This window comes from Carassius gibelio, chromosome A22 (genome assembly GCF_023724105.1).
Source record: "Carassius gibelio isolate Cgi1373 ecotype wild population from Czech Republic chromosome A22, carGib1.2-hapl.c, whole genome shotgun sequence".
NCBI lineage: Eukaryota > Metazoa > Chordata > Actinopteri > Cypriniformes > Cyprinidae > Carassius > Carassius gibelio.
This window is the reverse complement of record NC_068392.1, coordinates 15,703,691-15,722,555: the sequence shown is the minus strand read 5'-3', so window position 1 is coordinate 15,722,555 and position 18,865 is coordinate 15,703,691. Positions and strand designations below refer to the sequence as shown.

The 18,865-nt window shown below is 36.2% G+C and overlaps 1 protein-coding gene across 3 annotated transcripts in view; it reads right to left on the bottom strand.

The window, feature by feature from the left end:
* Positions 1-18,865, bottom strand: part of grip2b (glutamate receptor interacting protein 2b) — a 105,127-nt gene that overhangs the window by 38,767 nt on the left and 47,495 nt on the right. For 2 of the 3 annotated variants that reach the window (XM_052538444.1, XM_052538445.1), the window contains exons 2-3: positions 2,359-2,439; positions 465-597 (exon numbers count right to left, since the gene is read on the bottom strand). In XM_052538444.1, coding sequence (XP_052394404.1) covers positions 465-597; positions 2,359-2,439 — 214 coding nt within the window. Of the gene's footprint in view, positions 1-464; positions 598-2,358; positions 2,440-12,245; positions 12,436-18,865 lie in introns of those variants that run through there. The other variant, XM_052538446.1, reaches the window with a different exon arrangement.

Here is an 18,865-nt window from a genome sequence, read left to right as displayed (position 1 = left end):
TGGGTGAACAACAGTTTGAATCATGAACTCAAAATTGCATTGTCATTCTAAAAATGTGTCAAAACAAGCCCTAATGCATCACGGTATGTTTTGTAACATTTTTTTGTAGCAGTTTTGTATAGCATTAGCATGAATTAGCTGCTACAACAGTTAGTTTTCTTCTAGCTGCATGTTATCTAATGAAAACAATACTCAAAAATAGATGTTTGTAACAATAAAGTTAAACATTTTTAAATTGTACTTGACACTTAAAATGCAAAAAGTGCATGAACCACATTAGCAAGGATTAGCATACTTCAGTTGTAGGTACAAATGTCCACCTAACCTAATTTGTTTGGCTTGCTGTTTTTCTGAGATATCGGATGACCACTTTGTCATTCTGCGATTGGCTGATACAATTAATGAGTTATTTTTTCTGCATGAATTTGTGAGATTGCATTGATGACTTCAGCTGTAGTCCTCACCTAGCTGCCAGTCCACCCGGCCGCAGGTTGGAGACGCGCGGTTTGCCTTCCTTGTCTGTTCCGCCTGAGATGGTGAGACCTAAAGTGCTTCCCTCCTTCTTAATCAGCTCAACCAGTGTAACCCCACGCATTTCTTCAGGCCAGAAACACAACAATACAAATACACACAGATAACAGACGAAAGTCAGCAGCATGTTATTATGACACTATCACACAAATGGTCTCCGATATTGTATTGGATGTGCAAATGAGCTGCATTTACTCCCATCTAACTAAAGATGAGAAATTTGTCAAATTCTCCATATCACGAATCCTTGAGTTTGTTTTCTAATACTATACCCCAAAGAACTTGCATCTTCAATTCATGCTGTGACTATATGCATTTTTAAACAGATAAACCAAAACATCTATCACACACACCAGTAGTGCAGCAGAAATTGTAATGCTACACTTTCCTCTGGAATCCAGCTGCGTCAGGAAGTCTAATCTAATCAAGCCAGTGAATGTGTGGGCTTAAATGTGAACGGATTGGAACTGGAATGTTATTCCAAAAGTAAAAATCTAAATGGACTTATCGAATGCCATCAGCTAAATTTTTCAAACTATGATAATTATTCCTGTGATATAAGTTCTGAAAAAGCCTTAATGGATTACGGGAGTGAGAGAAAAGTGTTTATTACCTTTAAAATATGGATTTTTTTTTTTCTTATAAAAACACATGGGTTCGCTGCATGGGGCCTTTATTCATACCCTGGAGCCGTTTTATTATGAATGCTCACGCTTTATTTGATGACTTGTGGACTGTTCTCCTGCAACACCTGCTGACTACAACAATTTAGCTTGGAATAGCCAGGATCATTTTTAATATAACTTCGACTGGATTCGTCTGAAAGAAGAAAGTCAAATACACCTAGGATGCTTTGAGAGGGAGTAAAACACAAGCTAATTTTCAGTTTTTGGGTGAACTAACCCTTTAATCTGCCATTATATATACATTGCGGTAACATTTTCTATCAAATACTAGCTTTGGCTAATTGAATTTAAAAATGTTTGTATGCAGTTAGCATTTTCATTCAATTTAAATTTGGGGTCAATACGATTTATGTATGTATGGATGTATTTTTTATTATTATTTTTATTTTTATGAATACATTTATTTAGCAAGATACATTAAATTGACCAAAAAGTAAGACATTAATAATAGTGTTACCGAAGATTTATATTTCAAGTAAATGCTGTTATTTTAAATGTTGTATTTATAACGTTATACTATACTCATTTCGTTTATAAATAATACTCTATATTACAATTTATCAAAATATATACACATATTCATATATACATATATCAAAATGCAGATAAAATGTTAAAAAATATACACAGAAATGCAAAAATAAAATTTCCTCTAGCACTCGTTTTGAAGGAGGACACATGTGTGTAAAGTTACAGTAGGTTTAAAAAAAAAGGAGAAAAAAAGAATTAATGATATTAACATTCAAAAGTCACGTGTACATTAACCTTTGAAAATGTTTGTTCTGCTTTAAGACGTCAAGATATTGAAACTTTTCCAAAGTCACACATGGAGTTTACTCCGCTAATCCAATTCGTTAGAAAGAAAGAGGTCTCGCATCAGCAAACGCTTGCAGCTAGCAGAATGACTCAGACAGACACTTTACAAGAACCTCAAGAAACATTTGGATAAAGCTGTAACAACACCCACAAACCCCCAGTGTTGTCCATTTCAGACAGCCATCCAAACCAATGTGGCAAGAAGAACTCAAACATCCCCGATGGGGAAAAGACAGACACGATCCCTGAGATCAAGGGACGCTGAAGGAGCATTGGGAGGATGTGTGGGCACAAACAGACGCCATTGAAAGGGAATCAGGCATACCTGAGATGCTTTGTCTTCTGGAAGTGAGCGAGTTGTCTGGCCCCGTCGAGTCCTTGTTCCCCTTAGAGTATGGCCCATCATCTGCAGGTGAGAGACATGAGAAAACAGCCATCATAAATGTACTGTGAAAAAGCTGTAGTCAAAAAAAGTATGTTTCATATAAAGCACTGCTAGAGCATGAATCCAAAACAAAAACAAGAGTGTTTCTGGGTTATATTTCACCCCCCCCCCCCCCCCCCTAAAAACATAAAAACATACACAATTAAATAAAACACCACAACAAAACACCAAACACATTAAAATTAAACAAAACCTAAGTAAAATAAAACACAGACACAAATATATATATATATATATATATATATATATATTTTTTTTTTTTTGCTAATATCCAAGCTGCTTTTCTCTGAATAAAGTAAACAACAAATGGAGATGGCAAGCTCCAAAGCTCCAAAAAGGACAAAATATTGTATTACAGAAAAATGTAGTAATGTATCATAAGACTTAAGACTTAAAGTATTGTGCATTTCACTAGATTTTTTTTTTTTTTTTTTATGAAAAAGAGCAGCTTTAACATTCTACTAAACATCTCCTTTCGTGTTCCACTAAAGAAAGTCAGTCACTGGGTTTAGAATGACAAGAGGATGAGCAAATGATGATAAAACTTTAATTTTGAAGTGAAATATTTAATTTGGACAAACAAACTCTCACGAGTGCATTACGATAAAGGGAACCAGCACTGAATGAAGGATCTGGCAGAAAGTAGGAGTGATGGCTCTGAGATACCCTCATCTGACTGAGGTCATGCTGCATGAGGCAGTAAGGGTTTGTTATCAGAAGATTAGTCTTGCATAGCCAGATCTTCAGACTGATGGTTGGAGTTCTGGAACTCATGACATCTTTCATTTGCCAAGGTCCGCCCATGAGAGCGTTTGACCGACATATCAAACAACCAATCACAGTTCGTTTCAAAATGTCACTGCCACATGCTAAAGTGTAGTTTTAAGCATGGTTGTTCAAAGTTTAGCACAATGTTTTTTTGGTTGATTTTTAGCTCGATAAGCACATCACTATACTGCTTTTATGGGTTTCTGAGGGGTATTTAGCATGATTACCGTATTACTATACTGCTTTTATAATGTGTTTCTGGGGGGTCTTTAGCATGTTAGCATTACATTACTGCATTTATTGTTGTCATAGGAGTTTGTAGCACAATAAGCACATTTCTCTTTTTATGGTTTACAGCAAGATCTTTTTTCCAAGTTTAGCACACTGCAATATTGCTTTTTAAGGTTTTCTTATATTTATTTTTAGCATGGTTAGCACAATACTGTTTTTATGGTTTTACTGAGGGGTTTGTTGCATGATCAGCACAATCCTGTTTTTATGGTTTACTGCAGAATTTGTTAGCATCATTAGCACAGTACTATACAGCTTTTATGAGTTTTTGATGTTTTAGCATGATTAGCACATTACTATACTGCTTTAATGGGTTTGTGAAGTGTTTTTAGCATGATTAGCACATTACTATACTGCTTTAATGGGTTTGTGAAGTGTTTTTAGCATGATTAGCACATTACTATACTGCTTTAATGGGTTTGTGAAGTGTTTTTAGCATGATTGGCACACTACTGTACTGCTTTTATGCTAATGGACATGTCAAAGAAGCCAACCCTCAAATTTCAATTACATTCAGGTCTCTAGATTGTTTAATTCCCTCCTTTAATGTTAGTCTATTTGATATTTTTCACAAATAGGTTGCGTTGCAAAGTTAATCATTTAGGATGTCTGTTCTAGCAAACAACACTAAATATCATAATTTCAAACTAAAGTCGGTTTTGTTCATTGAACTGCACGCCTCAAAACACAACCTCATTATGACACGATGCAGTAATACATTCAAGCTCCTTCAGTCGTAAATTCCCTTATGTGACGTTGTGTGACCAAACGAAATAAAAAAGGAATAAAATACCTTGTGCCACTCGCCAAAGGAGGACAGAACGAGACCAGACAAGTGTTAAAAAATATACATGCCTTCGTGAGAATGCGAGGACAGTCTGCGGGGCGCAATCTAAAGTGTTTATTGTTGCATTTGTGAAAGCTATTACTGACGGCTCAACGGTGAGATTAGCCTCTAGCTCTAGCACAAAACCAAACCAACGAAACTCCCTCCCAGCTAGCCGGCTGAAAACTCTAGCATATTGGCATTCCACGTGATGAGCAGCATCCGTCTAATCTGCGTGCTCGAGGGTTTTGGAAACCTTCACGAGTCACCTATCAAAGGAAGAGATTTAGCTGTGACGGGTACCTAAATCGCAAAACACAGAATCATCTGGTTTTATCATGCACCGAAGAGCCACTGCACAAAAATAGGTAAAGAAATAACAAAAATTAATCCTGGTTTCTACTCAAGGGCCTAAAAGAAAACTGATTAGGCTACAAGCATAAAGAATAAATCAATACAATTAACCATTTGAACGACAGAAAATATAATAATAAATATTGTCACTCTACAAGACTACTAATAAATGCACATCATAGAACACAATACTAAATAACTATAACAATATGCAGATCATGATACACCAGAAACTTTTGTATGCATTGTGAATGCAAGATATTCAGCATGAACACCATTCAGCAACTTTTTTTTTAGGTAAACTGCTCCAATGAATAGCTCTAATTGCGATGAGGATATAGTAGCTATAATCTGAGAGAGCTTGAGTCTTTCTTTGTTTAAACTCTGCATGTACTCCGGTAATTACTCCCCATTATCAGCACAAAACAGCCAGAAGCTTTACCAGGAAAGGAACCTGCAACTTGGGTGATATGAGCTACACACAACTGATTGCAAAAACACACACCTCACACATTTTAACATCCCAAGAAACAGCAACAAAATGCATATACACTATAATAGCTAGTCTTGCAAACTCAATGCACATCCACAAACACATTTACATACAAAGGCTTCTCTTGTTCAGGGTACAATCGATCAAATGATGTTATGGTCTTGGCTGATCAATGATGCAAAGCAACTATAAAGTGCAAGACAAACAGAAGGGGCCATTTCGGAACACATCTTTGTGATAAAAATATGGAATAAATGTCTAAGATGTTTTATCTTGTTTTATTATTTTTAAGTTGAACTTCTTTTAACTTAAGCTCTGCTTTTTTAGAAGGTTGATTGTAAAACATGCCCAAAAAATGAAAATTTTATTTATTTACCTTCAGGACATCCATTTTTTCTTCAGTAGAACAATATAGAAAATTTTAGCTGAAACCGTGGTCCTAGGTTATTTACAAGATACAAGACAGCAACTGCTGTCACTTTGAACATAAAAAAATAAAATAAAAAAAATAAAGCACAATTTATACCAATGGCTCTTGATGATATATTGAGGTCTTGTGAAATGATTGGTCTGTGCGAGAAACTGAACATAATCTGCAACATTATTACCTGTAATCCAGAACCTCAAACAAATGTTCGGTCCATAAGGCGGCACAGATCTGAAAGTTACTCAATCAAAACTCACTATGCCTGACAATCACTCTCACTCGAAATAAGCCAAAATACCGGTGTATGCTATCAAATGATGCCGGTTTTTGTCAACTCATTCAGCGTGCCAATTCCTTCAACAGTCACTGAACTAAGGAAACAGTTTGACTCGGACCGATATGTGAACAAAGCACTTGATTGAAGGGATGAAATACACATTTTTATGTTTCTTATTGTTTATGTAAAAACGTGGAGTTCATTAAGACTAGTTGATTAACTTTATATGCTTAAAACAGGTAAAACATCCATGTTTCACATTGGGTGCCTTATTATTATTTTTAATATCGTGCATACCTGACGTCATTCTTTGATTATGTAAGCAAACTGGTGAATCAGTTATTTGAATCGGTTCACTAAACACTTCGGTTCACAAAAAAGAATCAGAATCCCCCGTTTGCCTGAGGCTCTGAACTACAGGTAATAATGTTGTAAACAATGTTCCGTTTCTTGCACAGACCAGTTTTTACACTTCATAAGTTATCAATATATCATCAGGAGCTATGAATATTTATGGCGCCCGGGAGAAAACATGGTCCGTTCACTTAGTTTTGTCGCGGCCACAACATAATAACTCGTGGGAAAGTGAAACGTTGTGGCCACAAGATCATTTTGTCGAGGTAACGGCATAACATACGACATAAGGATGACGTTACGATGATCTTGTGGCCATGACATAAAATGACGTTCCCATGAGTTAATATGACGTGCCCACGAGTTAGTATGTTGCGGCCACGACAAAAACTACCGTATTTTCCGGACTATAAGTCATACTTTTTTTCATAGTTTGGCTGGTCCTGCGACTTATAGTCAGGTGCGACTTATTTATCAAAATTTATTTGACATGAACCAAGAGAAATGAACTAAGAGAAAACATTACCGTCTCCAGCCACGAGAGGGCGCTCTATGCTGCTCAGTGCTCCTGTAGTCTACACTGAAGACATAGAGCGCCCTCTTGCGGCTGTAGACGGTAATGTTTTCTCTTGGTTCTTGGTTCTGAATAAATGTGACTTATAGTCCGGTGCGATTTATATAATTTTTTTCCCTCGTCATTACGTATTTTTGTACTGATGCGACTTATACTCAGGTGCGACTTATAGTCCGAAAAATACGGTAAGTAAACGGACCATGGCATCTCTTGGGCACCGTAGATATTAATCTTGTTTCTTTGAATTGCTTTCATTTTTATTCATTTTTTTACTATTTAAGTAATATTGGTAGCTGTTGACTTGCATTTTATGAATCATCAAGGACCACAGTTTCAACTAAAAATCTTATTTAATGTTTTACAGCAGAAGAAAAACCATTTTTTTCGTTATTGCAACGTTTTATCCTATGAATCATGTGCATCATCAATGATACAAAACAAACACAAGAAGCCATTGACACAGAAGGCATTTTTGCTCTTAATGGAAAGAAAGAATAAATTAAAAATGCCATGTCATGCAAGATCAGTTTTAATCTCTTTTTCTTGAAAGAAAAATGTTTATATTCAAAATTGCTTTAGATCCTTTATACCATGTATAAATGTGTTACAATACTGTTTGGCAGCAATAAACAACCTACAATTCCACCATATCTACACCGGACATAAGCATAAAGTTTACATTATAACTGACAACCCTCACAGCCAGGTATATAATAAAAAATAAAATAAAAAAAGAAGAGAAGGGATAAAAAGAGAGAAAAAAATACTATCAAAAAGCATGCACTCAGTTATTTAAACCTACTGGAAAAGGCTTTTTAAAATACTGTCACATCTAACCGCCGTAATCATTCAGGGTCTCACTCAGAGACACACTCTTGGAGCTTAAACCGTTCCGGCGGGGGCGTGTGTGTTCTAGAACATCATGGCAGTGAGGTTTCACCACTCTTATGTCTCGGCCTCTGAAATTAAAGTTATTTGAAAACATGTGGAGGTGAGTAGGAACCGGCATTTTAGATCCAAGCACATCTGTGCAAGCACTGATGCAGGTTGCCGTGCAAGCGGCACCACGGTACGTTGTCATTATGCATGCTAACACCATGGGACAATGTGGATTTCGCAGGGTTTCCTGGCATGAATATACTGGTACTGGATGTTTTCCGGACTATTTGGGTGTAGGGAGTTGGGTCATTTTAAGTTAAATTCCTGAGAGATGTTCCTTGAATAAGTGTACTTCTAGAAAACTTACTTCGTTACAATTGGCCAATGAGCCAAACCTTGTCATTATTATGTTCTTAAAGCTTTCTGAAAGCCAAAATCTTGATGGAAGGGTACTTGGTAAAAGGATTAATTGCCTTTAAAAACATTCACCCCACCACCGTTTTGTTTTAAATATCCATTTGCTTAATGCAATGCAATAATGCTTAGCAATATTTAGAGGTACATTAACCCAAACCGGTACTTTAAAGTACACCATTAAGGCTCACATCTGCCAATCACGTCCTTTCATCTGTCCACAGCTGTCCTTTTAAATATGCATTGGATGTGCTTTGGACTAAACAAATAGGATGGCTTTTAAAGCAAGCATGCTAATTAGCATTAGTGTGAGCAAAAGTGAAGATTTAATATTGGTTACAAAACCTATTGTGCTGCACCTGGTTTTAAAATGTAGGTGGATACTTCATGTCTGTTTTGGCTAGGGTGAGCATCCAGGCCAGGATTTCTATATTGCCCAAAATATCCAAGTTTTGGTTTCCTGTTTTTGTACTTGTTAAAGTTAAAGACTGAAAAGTAGTTTGACCAACAGCATGCATGCATTGTACATAATCGACCAGTCATGGCGTGTAAGAAGGTGGGATCTACAGATTACATGGTTAGCTTAGCAATGTGATAAAACCATGGTTAATTTTCATAAGAGACATAATAGGACTCTCACACTGAACTGCTTGTGTTTTTAACAAACCCATAATTATATCAAAATTTCACCATCCAGTTAGGCTCATCCACCATAACTTCTTCAAAAACAGCTAGAAACCTTGGAGTTGTGATTGGTGATAAGCTGAATTGTTCACACCACATTGCTAAAACTGCGCGGTCCTGCAGATTTGGTTTATACAACATTAAGAAGTTCAGACCCTTTCTTTCAGAGCATGCACAACTCCTTGTTCAAGCTCTTGTTCTGTCCAGGCTGGACTATTGCAATGCCCTCTTGGCAGGTCTGCCAGCCAGTTCTATCAAACCTCTACAATTAATCCAAAATGCAGCTGCAAGATACATTTTTAATGAGCCAAAAATAATACATGTCACACTTCTGTTTGTCAGTTTACACTGGCTACCAATAGCTGCTAACAAAAATTCAAGGCACTGATGTTTGCCTACAAAACCACCACTGGCTCTGCACCCATTTACCTAAATTTGTTACTTCAGACTTACATGCCCTCTAGAAGCATATTAACTCCTGAAAACTACATAGCTTTTATGATCCAGGAAAACTGTATCCTAGTCACAAAGCTTGTTTCATATTCACCAGGAGTTTCTTGTTCTTAAGACAGAATATTAATTGAGCAAAGAATTATGGATCATTCTCCCTGAGCTTTTGAGTGAGACAAAACGCTCTAATTCGAGGCACGTTTAACACTCGCTTGCCACAGTGCTACAAATGTGTGATGATTTTGCCCATTATTATTTAAAGAGTTATACTTCAAAAACATACAATTACACCTAGTCCACCTTAACTCACTTTCCCCTAAATAACTCAACACAACAAGCAAAGCAGCATCTGGACAAACAAGGCACAATTAGTATAATGAGCGGTTTGAAAATGCCAGCTATGTAAATGGGAAATTAGTCACAGGAAAGACAGCGAAGGAGGACGCTGTGCTCCTCTACATTAGAACTCGTGTCAAACCATTGTGTGGGCGGCGGAGAAGGTGGCTGTTGACGTAATCATTGCTTGTTCGAGTGGACGGAGATGCTTCAAGATGGATTATTTAATTGCAATTATCATTTATATTCAGCGTTATTAGGCTCAATTAAATATAGGCTTTTATAAGTTTTAAAAAGCTTGCTTGCTGTTAGGACGCACTTTTGCAAAATGAAAATGCCATTTTGAGATCACACGAGAAGCCAAAAATTATGCTATTATGACATGAAATTAAATGAATCGTGGCTTTATCATATATTCTCATCAGATAAAAACAACATTTTTATCCACAAAAACAGAAAAAGATTGAAAAAACGGATTTGTTTGACATAAACCGTGCTTCCTCATACCGGCGGCCATATTGAGGTCACATGATAAGCCAAAAATTAAATGAATCGCTGTCTCTCTTTAAAACCCGCTTTTGTGCTACTTTTAATCATGGAATAAATTACTCATTGCTGACTGTGAATTGAGTACTCTTAATTGAGTACTATATCTACAATAAAATCGGTAAAGGAACATTATTGATTTCGCGGGATGCAGTATCCACACCACTAGGTGTCAGTATAATCTAAGACAACGGTTATATCACAGCCAAATTTACTTCAATATTTGACAAGAAAAAAAAAATAGGATGTGATTTCTATAACATTAATTAGTAACATTAGTATCAGGAACATTAATTTCAACAAATTTACCATCAATACATTCAGAAAGTCAAAGAAAAGAAAAAATACGCAGGAGGGTGCGAAGATGAATAGCTTAAACCAATAAAACACACAGATGGTATCAGATGGAAGGATGTTGAGATGTTTTACAGGATTGTAATTGTCGACAATATTTTGGGAGAATGTAACCTGGCTGCAGTGCGTGTAGAACTGAAAAATAGTTGAAGCTCAGATAACAAGAAAGGCAAAGCGTACTTATGGATGATGAGATTTCTCAATCTAAGCTAGTGTCTGAGCATCATTACACACACAAACACTCTCACACGCAGTCTTTGCGTCTGTGGCCCCCGCTGGGAGAACATTAAACTGAGCTCTGTTGCATGACGGCTTCCTCTGCTCCTCTTCATTAGATCAGCGTCCCCTGACTCGCTCAACGGAGCCCATAAATATGCTTTTCATCTAAAAACACTGTCATTCATAAGCAGCAAAAAAAGCTCTCACAGCGGGAGTCTATATACATGTTACTGTATGTCGATTTAAATGCATGACACTGCAATTATAACATATAAAGACCGTTTTATGCATTCATTATTTATGACCCTTCATTGCCATGTAACGGTGGCTTCAGGAAAGAAGTCATACACATTATAGACTCTTTACACAAAGTGCTTTGGTGGTACAGTGATGTGTCAGATGGAAATACCATGGTACTGGATGAATACCGTATTTCGATACCAGAGAATTTACATGGTACTACAAGGTAAGCTACTTCAAAGAAAAAAATGGCAAGTAATTATCTGTCAAGAACCTGTTCAAGCTGTATTTCACTCTAAAACTAATAATAAAAATATAAAGAAATTATATTTTGCAAAAAAGAAAATGATTTTAATTTTTGGCATTTTTGAGACATTGTTTTGATATTTTACTCCTTTGATGCTCTAATAATAATAATAATAATATACATTTTAGTTTTTATATATTATTTATATTATTAATTTATAATAAAATAATTATATTTTTAATTGACAAAATATGGATTTTTAAATCTGCATAAAATGTATGGATTACAACAAATACTACAATAATATTATTAATAAGATACACAAATATATAGTACCAAATATATTTATTAAAAGTTGTATAATTCTTTTCAGAAAACATAAATTACAACAAACACCATGCCAAGATATGTTCTGCAAGAGTCCTTTATATAACTACTTAAATGTTTACTGTAATGCATAATTTAAATATATATATCAATCTATTTTTGTTTCTCTGCATTAGTAATGCTAATTTCCTGAGAGGGGAATGCGTTTCATATTTTTCTTTCGATTTTGGGATGAAATATGACCTGGAAGTGTTTAGACAGATTTCGTGAAGTTTACCATTGTACCATATCCAAAAAAGAAACATGGTAATACTACAGAACTTTGTTGTAGCACACATACTTAAAAGATAAAATATGTCATTTATACCATTACAGCCAATCGAAAAACTATGAGCACGTATAAACTTTGACAATATCTCCAAAAACACTCTATTGAGGACAACATATATTCAGCTTCAGCCTCACAAGTCCTGAATGTCATTCATTAGTCCTTAAAACACAAACAGCCATTAAACTTTAAGACACTGTAGAATAAACCAATCATGTCATAATAACAAGATCAAACAGACTACCTTGACAAGCAAACTCTGGCTGAACTTCAGCTCACGTCTGTCAGATTTCCCTGTGCTGAGAATCACACACAGCTCTCCCTTATACAACTAAAAGATCCACAACCAATCCTGAATCCAGTAAAGAGCAATTCTCACCAAAACTGGTCTTCACTTCTCTCCGTAGCCCACAGAGCATGTTGGCTTGCTTGATTCAAACACACACACACACACACATACACACACCAATTGAGAGACAGAAGCACAGCTCTGAGAGCAGCAGAAGCAAGAGCCCCCCTGTCTGGTCTCACCCTTGGGCTCTGTGCGTGTGTGTGTGTGTGTGTGTTCTCTCTCTCTCTCTCTCTCTCTCTCTCTCTCTCTCTCTCTCTCTCTTCCCGAACTCTATGCAAGCTGCGTTTTTTGCCATATGAGGCTGTACGGTTCCTCCTCCCCTACAGATTTTTGGTTTCTCCTTTGATTTGCTTCACACAGATGTAAATCTCGGAGCAGAATGAGAGTTATTCATTCTGGATGTGAAAGACAGCTAAAAACGCTCAGCTTGAAAGAGAAACAAGTGGACATCTCTGTTTTCTTCAGGCTATTGTCTCAGGGTCATTTTCAATAAAAAAAAAATATAAATTAAAAAAGTGCAGGCTAATTGAATGAAAATTCTTTTAATTTCACATGAAAAGATTACTGCTGAACTTTCAAAACAACTGTTTGCCCACCTCAGGCTCAGAGTGTCAGGGAATGGTTACTTGATGGTTTTTTCAATCTTAAAGGGTTTGTTCACTCAAAAATGAAAATTATGTCATTAATGACTCACCCTCATGTCGTTCCAAACCAGTGAGACCTCCTTTTATCTTCTGAACACAGTTTAAGATATTTTAGATTAAGTCTGAGAGCTCTCAGTCCCTCCATTGAAGCTGTGTGTACAGTCTACTGTCCATGTCCAGAAAGATAAGAAAAACATCATCAAAGTAGTCCATGTGACATCAGGGGGTCAGTTAGAATTTGTTGAAGCATCGAAAATACATTTTGGTACAAAAATAAATGAAAACTACGACTTTATTCGTCATTGTCTTCTCTTCCGTGTCTGTTGTGAGCGAGTTCAAAACCAAGCAGTTTGTGATATCCGGTTCGTGAACGAATCACTCAATGTAACCGGATCTTTTTGAACCAGTTCACCCAATCAAACTGAATCATTTTAAACAGTTTGCGTCTCCAATACGCATTAATTCACAATTGACTTAAGCTGTTAACTTTTTTAATGTGGCTGACACTCTCACTGAGTTCAAACAAACCAATATCCCGGAGTAATGCATGCACTCAAACAGTAAATTGACTGAACTGCTGTGAAGAGAGAACTGAAGATGAACACTGAGCCGAGCCAGATAACGAACTAAAGATTGACTCGTTCACGAGTCAAGAACCGGTTGATTGGTTTTCGGATCAATCGTTCAAGAACGAATGATTCGTTCGCGAACCGGACATCACTACACTGCAGTGTTGTAAACGCGCTCACAACAGACATGGAAGAGAAGACAATGGTGAATAAAGTCGTAGTTTTTGCTATTTTTGGACCAAAATATATTTTTGATGCTTCAAAAAATTCCAACCGACCCTCTGATGTCACATGGACTATTTTGATGATGTTTTTCTTACCTTTCTGGACATGGACAGCATACCGTACACACAGCTTCAATGGAGGGACTGAGAGCTCTCGGACTAAATCTAAAATATCTTAAACTGTGTTCCGAAGATGAACGGAGGTCTTACGGTTTTGGAACAACATGAGGGTGAGTCATTAATTACATAATTTTCATTTTTGGGTGAACTAACCCTTTAAAATGTAGTTCTCGTCATACAAAGCAATGTAAAAAAAAAAAAAAAAAAAAAAAAACAACACAAAAAAAAAAAGTGTAAAAATAGTTATACTTCATCTAATTGTAAAAAAAAAAAAAAAAAAAATTAAAAATACTGCTTTTCCTGTATTCTAACTTAAGTCAGTTTTAAAGTTATACCAAAAGTAAATCACAACTACATCATTTCAACCCGTTACTATACAATTTAAATTTCCATACTTACGAATAAATAATCTAACCATACAATTTGCAACCTACATTATTTCAACCCTATTTTTACCATATATTTTAAATTTCCACAGTAAAGTTTAGATAGATAAATATAGATAAATATTAAATTGATAAGTATATGCATTTTTTTCACAAATAATGGATTATTTTTTAAATATTAAAGTATATAAATCATGACAAAACAACTATAACACCATTTCCACAGAACAACCCTTCAGTATTAATCATCAAATCCAATAAATGTGATTCCACCTGCCTGATTAAACGACCAAATTTAAACTTAAAATACTCAATAAATATATATTTTTGTATTTCCAAACACAAAGACCTTTCAAATTAGTCTCTGTGGTTTCAAACAGTATCAAACACTTTGTAAAACAACTGTTGGGGACACTCAACAGTTCTGTGACTGAAAACAACTTTACAAAAAAAGAAGGCCATTATTTCCCTCTTCTTCTCCCCCGGGCCCCCTTTCAGACGGATACCAACAATCACAGCAAGAAGCTCCAGCTTCAAACCATTCCTCCGTCCTCTTCAGCCGCTTCCCTGAGCAACTCTGAATCAGCTCTCTACCGTTTTTTTCTCTGTGTCCCCAACAACCCATCATGCCCCTCTGACACCAATGACTAATAAAGCCCCTCTCTCTCCCTCTGCCCCTATATATCAGCCCTTTATATTTTTGAGGAATTACAAAAGCAGAATCGTACAATATTAACATACTGGCAGCATATAAAATGAAATCCTTTCGGATTCATACAAATTCAGAGTTGTACAAATTATCTGACAACAAAGGATTGTTGGAAATAAAATAGTATCAACAATACTAAAATACTACAACTATAGATCATACTCTAAGTAATCAGGGTATAGTTCATATCATTGGTCTTTTCAAAGCACAAATAATGCCTTCTGAAATGGTATGCTTAAAATTTAATACCAAATCAAAATTGCATTGTGCCCCAACTCGCTCCATGGAGAACCCCAACACCAGATCAGAATGTGAATGGGTTTTTTGTTCCAGGTGGCCCCAGTTCATGTTCTGGCCTCGGGTTGGTGAACATCTAAATATTTCAGGCTACTTCTGTTACAAACTGATACTCACAATCCTATGATGCCTCGGAGTACATTGATAATGACTCCAAAACAGGATGCATGAATCTTTTAAAGAACTCATTAAAAGTGTGATAGAGGCTAAGCTAGAATGCTATGCTAACACTATGCTAAGATAGTATAACAAATGGTTTGCTTACCATAGACACTGGATTTGAAACAGTCTGAGGAAATAAAGGTTGTTCTCAGTTTGAAACATGCTAAGCTAAGATCCTATGCTAGCAGTATGCAAAGCTCGTACTGTAAATGGTTTGCTTGCAAGCTAACTTAAAAAAAAAAAAAAAGATAATGTCACAATGATAACAGATGTCACAATCTAAAACTTTGGATATATAACCATATATAAATATATATATATATATATATATATATATATATATATATATATAATTTTTTTTGGAAAAGTTCATTTCAGTGATTCAACGCAAACTGTTAAACTAGTGTATTAAATAAATTCAATGCACACAGACTGAAGTTTAAGTCTTTGGTTCTTTTAATTGTGATGATTTTGCTCACATTTAACAAAAACCCACCAATTCACTATCTCAACAAATTTGAATTCTCCATAAGACCAATAATAATAATAATAATAATTTAATAATAATGATTGTTGGCCTTCTGGAAAGTATGTTCATTTACTGTACATGTACTCAATACTTGGTAGAAGGGGCTCCTTTTGCTTTAATTACTGCCTCAAATCGCTGTGGCATGGAGGTGATCAGTTTGTGGCACTGCTGAGGTGGTCTGGAAGCACATGTTTCTTTGACAGTTAGCTCCCTTTCTCAAATTTTGCCCTGGAGGTCCAATGCGCTGCAGAGTTTAGCTCCAAACCTGATCAAAATCACCTGCCTGTGATTTTCTAATGATCCCAATGACATCAATTGGCATTGATTAGTATGCTCAGGTGTGTTTGATTAGGGTTAGAGCTAAACTCTGCAGAAAAGTGGATCTCGAGGTCCAGATTTGAGGATCCCTGCTCTATGGAGTAACACAAGATCTGTGTGGCCAGCCTAAGGCCTGGTTCACACGGGACGATTTTAAAATTGTCGGCAGATTTTCCAAACCTGAGAGACCCCACACACGGTGATAAAAAATCACGGGTCTAACAGTTTTGGTCGCTCCGTGTGTGGTGTGCAGCCACACGGCAATATCAACACATCACACACGAACCGATTTGACTCCCGAGCATTCTCGTGTCAGACGGGAAATCTCGCAAAATCCCTCGAGATCAAACGTGACTTCAGAGTAAACAATCATGGCGGACAAAGAGGATGCAGTGGCCATAGTTTGTGCTTTGTTTTTAACGGGAAAAAAAACATAAGAAAAATAAGAAAAGGCGATGGTCAAAGAGGTGGAGACGACGCGAGCATGGACTATACTTGCTATATCATGATATGGAGATAAGTTGTTGTTTTATCTCATAGAAATGTTGTTACGTACTACACAGATTAATAACCGTTGAAATAAACGTTCATATATTAGTTTCCATGTACTCTGGTGGACTGCAGTTGTGGATGTAGTTATGCCCATCGACTTTATTTGTATTTGTTATATTATATACGCCGGTTGTTTTGATTTTGTTTCCTGGTACTATCACTGCCTCGTCACCTCGCTTTCTGATTGGCTACACGCCACAGTCCACAGGCTGCGTGATTGTTTGTCCTCGGGGGACACCACACACGAGAAGAAATCGGGCAAAATAAATCCAACATGTTGGATATCCCCGATTTGAGATCGGAGCGGTCCCGACATTCTTCCGAGCAGAGGAGATTAGTCTTAACACACCACACACGGCAGGAATATTTGATCAGATTATTTTACGATAATCGGAGCATCCTAAGATTGTCGGAAGGGCTGAATCGGGGCTAAAATCGGCCCAATTATCCTGCCGTGTGAACCAGCCTTAAGACACACGTGCAATAATCATGCTTTGCGAGATGATCCATCCACCTCACAGGTGTAGCAAAGATTATCTCGCAAAGGAGAACCGCTCTAACTAACACAGATTTATGGCTAACTGACACATGAAGCTGATAGAATATATCTAGTCAATGACTATGTGGAAAATGAAAATAAGCCAGAAAAAATAAAAAAAAATTGTTTAGCTTGTTTGTTTTTTAAAGGAAACATTAATTGGTTATTTTCTGTAGCATGAACATAAAATGCGTTGAATGTGGGTTTACAACAATCAGGCAGATTAGTATTAATAGTCTTTTTATAAAGAAAATGACTTCATCAAATCATTTAATGGGTCTACAGAAAGCTTTAAATTAAGTCCATAAATTTGCACACACTACAACCAATAAAACAACCATACAAACAAACTTCTTCATCAGTAGAGTATCATTAAATTCCTCTTGCATCCCGGTTATCAATTATTAATGATTTCTAGTCTAAAATAATCTAGGTTATCCAATCTTTTACACAACATTCCTGAAATATTATGTTAACAGGGTACTTGGGATTTTATTTTGATTTAATGGTGCACCGAATCAACTTTTTAGATCTAATGTGATGGCCATCTCTCTCAACACAATTCCATTACCTCGATGCAAGCGTTTGATGAGACTGAGGATCATACATCAGACGGTCTGCCATCCATCAAAGAATAGGAGAAAAACATACAGGATATAGAGAAGTGGGGCGGAATACAAGATAATCCAGAGGTGGGAGATACAGATATGTGTCTTCGTCACACATTGCTTATATAAAGCTCATTAAAGATTCAAGGCACTAAAGATTTTTAAATAACCTCTTAAAATGATTTGTAATATAGAACATTTGTAACATAATGTACTATAACATTTCAAAGTGGCTGTGTTGTTTAATTTCTGATAGTCTTTTTGAGGTGGCATTCCAGTCGTTTGAAGAACGTTACATCAGGGACATGAGTATGTTCATATCAATTCTGGGTCCCACTGATGAATTTGCATATAACAGGTTAAGGTTGGGAGAATTTTTTTTTTTTTTGCATGTTGCATGTTAATGATGCAACTACAAGATACTTTTAAAGAAGCTATTCGATATATATATTGCAAATTAACAGTTTCAGGGACTCCCACGAACAGCATTAAATAAACACTTACATGACAAGGCCACATAGTCTATCAAACAGAGAGATATAGTGATTAGCAAAATAAATAAAAAAGAATCTTAAAGAATTTAAAGAATCAGCCAATAAGATAAGAAGCATGTTACTACATTTTCAAACCCACACTTGAAATGCAAATGGTTCCTCAAAGCCACTTCGCTCTTTTTCCCATGTTTATCCCTCATATTCCCTGAAATTAAAGCTGTTGTTGAATCTCTCGCCTCTGTGCCTATAACACACAACAACCTGACACAATGAGGGCAGGCAGCACACGCGTCTCCACAGCTTTAAACATTTTCACTTTCCGTCTCCATGTTGTTTTGTATGGCTCTCCCTGAAAAAAAAAAAAAAGAAGAAAAAAAAAACCTTCTGGCATAATCTGGATTTCTTTTGAATAGAGGGAAGCTCAAAGAAGAATTAGGCAACAACTAAAACCTTGTTGCTTAGCTGTTTTAGCTAGAAAACAGCAAAGTGTTTTCATA